The 5,942-nt window shown below is 43.5% G+C and overlaps 1 protein-coding gene across 1 annotated transcript; it reads left to right on the plus strand.

Annotated features, from left to right (window-relative positions):
* Nucleotides 1-775: 775 nt before the first annotated feature.
* LOC131952620 (muscleblind-like protein) lies at nt 776-5,575 on the plus strand. The gene is made up of 3 exons (XM_059315365.1): nt 776-809; nt 1,740-2,107; nt 5,438-5,575. The coding sequence occupies exons 1-3, from the start codon at nt 776-778 to the stop codon at nt 5,573-5,575; spliced, it is 540 nt and encodes a 179-aa protein (XP_059171348.1).
* The last annotated feature ends 367 nt before the right edge of the window (nt 5,576-5,942 follow it).

The following is a 5,942-nucleotide window of genomic DNA, read 5'->3' on the forward strand; positions in this document are numbered from 1 at the left end:
AAACAGATATGTCGTATCTATCATGTTGCTCCATATTGTACTACATCCCCCCCCCCCATTATAGCCTGGATTGATGATACGTCGTCCTACCTCTACCCCCCCCCCCTTCCCCGATTGCGACAGGTGCAGTGTCGACACACGGAAATCCCGTCACGGATGGCTGCACATGTGCTGTTCGACAGGGAAACATGACATTAAGCTGGGGAATATGACATCTAGAGGTAGTAGATGAAAACATGACATTAAAGTCGGGGAATATGACATCTAGAGGTAGTAGATGAAAACTTGACATTATGGCTGGGGAATATGACATCTAGAGGCAGTAGATGAAAACATGACATTATGGCTGGGGAATATGACATCTAGAGGTAGTAGATGAAAACTTGACATTATGGCTGGGGAATATGACATCTAGAGGCAGTAGATGAAAACATGACATTATGGCTGGGGAATATGACATCTAGAGGCAGTAGATGAAAACATGACATTATGGCTGGGGAATATGACATCTAGAGGTAGTAGATGAAAACTTGACATTATGGCTGGGGAATATGACATCTAGAGGCAGTAGATGAAAACATGACATTATGGCTGGGGAATATGACATCTAGAGGCAGTAGATGAAAACATGACATTATGGCTGGGGAATATGACATCTAGAGGCAGTAGATGAAAACATGACATTATGGCTGGGGAATATGACATCTAGAGGTAGTAGATGAAAATATGACATTAAAGCAGGGGAATATGACATCTAGAGGTAGTAGATGAAAACATGACATTAAAGCAGGGGAATATGACATCTAGAGGTAGTAGATGAAAATATGACATTAAAGCAGGGGAATATGACATCTAGAGGTAGCAGATGAAACCATGACATGTAGAGATAGAAACCCTGAAATCTAGATTGCAGCCGAAAGTGTCCTGAGATTTAATTTGTTGTTCGATGGTGTTGCGAAGTAAAAAAAAAGGTGGGGTGGGGAAGTTTAATTGTATTTCACCTCCTTCTTACAGACAAAAGAAAATCAGTTATTTGAACAAAGCGTGTGCGCATGCGTGTCCATTGACTATTGTTTAGGTTCAAGGCTAGCGGATGTTTAATTTCCTAAGAAAATGAATCATTCCAAGAACACGATTTGTTCCATATCAAAGTTTAAAGTGCTCGCGGGAAATCCGTGTCACACTTCCGGTGTGGGGATCTACAACCGAAAGTTTGGTCGAGTGTAGCTGTGATCAGTTGTGTGTGGCGACCTGATAGTGCATCATGTTCTTGTGTTCTGACTTCACGTGAGGGGCCGTTTCGTGTTTTTCTATCGTCTCATACAGTCACTTCACTCTTTTAACTCCGTCTTTGTCGACAGCAGACTTGGTGACATTGACCTTCGCCGGACACGTGTCTCTTACACGGATGTGACCTCTTGCTGCTAATTGACGTCTGCTGTTGTGTTGATGAATTTTTGTGCATGAAGTTACATGTTATATGTTACACTTAGTTATAATCTTTGTTTGATAACCTTTGACCCAGTTATTGACTGGCCAAGGTTACACGGTGTTTGTAACCTTCAACAATGCGTGGCTGGTTTCAGCGACTTCGGGCATAAGACAATTTTTTTTTTACCCAGACAAATGAGAGTCAACAACATTGGACTCCGACTCTTTGAACTGCTTACATCTCTGTGTAGTTAATGTTGGACTGACCTCATTGAATGTTCTAAAACTTTGATTTCCTTTGTCCACAGGGCGCCCCCGCCAACCTGCTAGCATTTCCACATACGCCCTGCCGACACCCTCGCCGTCACCTCCGTGGGACCGAGGGCTGACCCAACACACGTACATCACCAGCTCACCCCCGCCCCCAGCAGCGAGCAGCCCGCTGCTGACGTCATCAACCGTGACCATGGCCCAGTTGGTCAACCAACAGATGATCATCATGCCCACAGGGGGGAACCCGAACGGAAAAGACTCTCGGTGGCTCACCCTAGAGGTGTGCAGGGAGTACCAGAGGAGCAAATGTTCACGCTCGGATAATGAATGCAAGTTTGCGCACCCTCCTGCGCACGTGGAAGTCCAAAATGGACGGGTAGTAGCGTGCTTTGATTCTATAAAGGTAGGCCCTCTACTTTAGCTACGTCATTAAAATAAATCTCAACAATATATCAACATCTTTTGTCCCAACTTTTTCATATCTTCACTTCCAAAATTTTCCCTGTCCAACTTTTTATCCTAACGGCTTAACATCCTGTAACCAAGTTTTCCTACCACTAACCTCCAATGAAGCTCGAACAAAATCTTTGTGCCGTGTCGACAAATGTACTTTGGTATCACATTCGTTTATACAACACTGAAAGCACATCCGGTGCTGGTGTGGGTATGAAGGGGGGGTGTTGACAATTCAGCTTGAGAGGTCATGTCACTTTAAACCCCCCTCCCCTCAGTAACGGTGGATATTTGTCAGTGTACCTGGATATTTGTCAGTGTACCTGGATATTTGTCAGTGTTTTCTGGATATTTGTCAGTGTTTCTGGATATTTGTCAGTGTACCTGGATATTTGTCAGTGTACCTGGATATTTGTCAGTGTATCTGGATATTTGTCAGTGTACCTGGATATTTGTCAGTGTACCTGGATATTTGTCAGTGTACCTGGATATTTGTCAGTGTACCTGGATATTTGTCAGTGTACCTGGATATTTGTCAGTGTACCTGGATATTTGTCAGTGTACCTGGATATTTGTCAGTGTTTCTGGATATTTGTCAGTGTACCGGGATATTTCTCAGTGTACCGTGATATTTGTCAGTGTACCGTGATATTTGTCAGTGTACCTGGATATTTGTCAGTGTACCTGGATATTTGTCAGTGTACCTGGATATTTGTCAGTGTACCTGGATATTTGTCAGTGTACCTGGATATTTGTCAGTGTACCTGGATATTTGTCAGTGTACCTGGATATTTCTCAGTGTACCTGGATATTTGTCAGTGTACCTGGATATTTGTCAGTGTACCTGGATATTTGTCAGTGTACCTGGATATTTGTCAGTGTATCTGGATATTTGTCAGTGTACCTGGATATTTGTCAGTGTACCTGGATATTTGTCAGTGTACCTGGATATTTGTCAGTGTACCTGGATATTTGTCAGTGTACCTGGATATTTGTCAGTGTTTCTGGATATTTGTCAGTGTACCTGGATATTTGTCAGTGTACCTGGATATTTGTCAGTGTATCTGGATATTTGTCAGTGTACCTGGATATTTGTCAGTGTATCTGGATATTTGTCAGTGTACCTGGATATTTGTCAGTGTACCTGGATATTTGTCAGTGTACCTGGATATTTGTCAGTGTACCTGGATATTTGTCAGTGTTTCTGGATATTTGTCAGTGTTTCTGGATATTTGTCAGTGTACCTGGATATTTGTCAGTGTACCTGGATATTTGTCAGTGTACCTGGATATTTGTCAGTGTATCTGGATATTTGTCAGTGTACCTGGATATTTGTCAGTGTACCTGGATATTTGTCAGTGTACCTGGATATTTGTCAGTGTACCTGGATATTTGTCAGTGTACCTGGATATTTGTCAGTGTATCTGGATATTTGTCAGTGTACCTGGATATTTGTCAGTGTACCTGGATATTTGTCAGTGTACCTGGATATTTGTCAGTGTACCTGGATATTTGTCCCAGTGATGGCCAGTTGACCTTGACCTTCCCACCACCATACCCGGCTCTCCCCCTTCCACCCCTTGACGTCACGAGCTGCTGAAATAAATGTTTCTGGCCCGGAAGTAAAACCCCGAGGTTTAAACCCTAAAACGTTTGAGGTTTAAACCCTAAACCATTTGATGTGAGGTTTAAACCTAAACCATTTGATGTGAGGTTTAAACCTAAACAGTTTGATTAGCTACAGAGCTACCTACTCGACCCTCACCACGCACCACCGTCACGAGTGTGCGAGGGCCTCAAGTGGACCTCATCTTTTGAAAACAACACGTCGTCTTCAAGTTTATCTGATACTTGAGCTATCTGCATCTGACATCTCAAGACTAACGGGTTTCTATCTGTAGGCTGCTTGCTATCTCGCGTCTGCTAAATGCTGGTGTCAATGTAAAGTAGCAGAAGAGTGACGTCATAAAGTCGCTATAGAGTGACGTCATAAAGTCACAACAGAGTGACGTCATAAAGTAGCGACACGTGATTGGTCTGTAATGTAGACAGATGTACCTTGGCTACTCTCATCAAAATGTCAAAAACTGATGTCAGCTCTAAATGTCATCTCTAAATGTCGCGTGTTTGTCAAGCATTAAACAAAGGTGTAGATGTCGAGATAGTTGAACTAAGGAAACAGCACATGATGTGCTAAGTGCTCTCAAGTAGACAACCGTCATCTCTTATCTAACCCCCCCCCCCCCCCCCCCCCACACTGTAATCTCAGTGGACCCCAGTTGGGCCCAAGTTTTTATTATATCTGTGCTGTGTCCCAACACATCGCTCAAGTGGTTACCCCGTAAAAAAATAGTTCCCCTGTAAAAATAGTTCCCCAGTATAAATTGTTCCCCTGTAGTTCCCCTGGTCTAAAGTAGATCCGTTCGCCTCCAATGATTGTCGGGAAGTTCCTATCGAAGCGTTACAACTGGTCAATCGGTCAGCTCGGTTTTTGCGGGCCTAGTTGTTTGATTTGTATCAACATTTTTCAGAGCTGCATACGGCAGGGTGGGGAAAACCGTTTTGTTTCCTCATTACATAAGCAATTAGTATCAGACCGACCGTTGGAAGGCTAATTCAGTAGTTCAAACCAAATACTGTTTTGAACTTGATTAAACCAACGTGTAACTCAAGTCACCTGTTAAATTAGGTTAAACCAAAGTTAAACGGTTAAACTTGACGTAACCTGACCGATTTCAATGGCAACCATTGAAGCGTGAAGTTGTTATCTTGTATGTTGTAATCTTTGTGTTAGATAGACCGGAACATACATGTTGTAACCTGAGACATCCCTGTTGTGTGTGAGTGGGGGTAGGGGGGGGAGGGGTAGCACATAAACACAGGTTTGAAGTCTATTTTGGTTGAACTTAAAACGATTTCATACATTTTGTTTGTTTGTTAGCGGATGTGTGTGTGCGTGTTGAGAGATGAAGAAAAAATACCCCTCCCCCGTGCTGAGGATATTTTTTTCCTTCCTTACCTCAATTACCGGGACGTAAGGGGCGCTCACTTGGCCAGCTGTCTCGTGCTGTTTGTTAGCTCCCCTACCCCAGCTGTCTCGAGCTGTTTGTTAGCTCCCCTAGTGAAGGCAATCTCTCTAGGTTTGTCTCCCTTACTGCCCCAGTAAAACGGGGTGTGTGATTTTAAATACGGAACTGACGGGTTATTTTTTTTTTCAAAATTACGTCATTCTCGCCTGCGCCTTTTCCAAAGGACCCTACGCTGTGGGACCTATCAACAGGGACCTATCGACAGGGACCTATCAACAGGGACCTATCAACAGGGACCTATCAACAGGGACCCATCAACAGGGACCTCTCAACAGAGACCTATCAACAGGGACCTGTCGACAGGGACCCACCTAGACCCTTTGGAATAAAACTTTAAACCGATGCCTGTACATGTACGCAGTTCAACTTGTGTTCCCTGTCTCTCCATGTTCCCTCTTCCCCTGTTCCCTGGGTGTAAAGGAACCATCTGCTAGCAATCGACGAGTCTGCTACATGTACCGAGCATACCGACGAGTTCTGCTCGCATAGTCACGTGTCTTAGCTGGTGGGATTGATGACGTCACGGCCAGGTTCCGTCACTCTTGAATTTGTTCTTTGAGAGTGTGGGCATTGAATCATCGGATAAGCAGTGGGGGATTGGGAAGGGAGGGGAAGGTGTATGGATCTTCCAAAAATAAAAAATAAAAACATTTGTGTCTAGTTTTATCAATTTTAAAAAAAAGTTTTGTTTTTTTT

This window comes from Physella acuta, unplaced genomic scaffold (genome assembly GCF_028476545.2).
Source record: "Physella acuta isolate Inbredline_101_S28 unplaced genomic scaffold, ASM2847654v3 ptg000881l, whole genome shotgun sequence".
NCBI classification, from domain to species: Eukaryota; Metazoa; Mollusca; class Gastropoda; family Physidae; genus Physella; species Physella acuta.

Coding starts and splice junctions, on each gene's coding strand:
- LOC131952620 (XM_059315365.1), top strand. CDS start 776: ATGACATTAAAGCAGGGGAATATGACATCTAGAG. Junction 810..1,739: donor GGGGAATATGACATCTAGAG/GTAGTAGATGAA, acceptor CTTTGTCCACAG/GGCGCCCCCGCCAACCTGCT. Junction 2,108..5,437: donor CGTGCTTTGATTCTATAAAG/GTAGGCCCTCTA, acceptor ACCTATCAACAG/GGACCTATCGACAGGGACCT.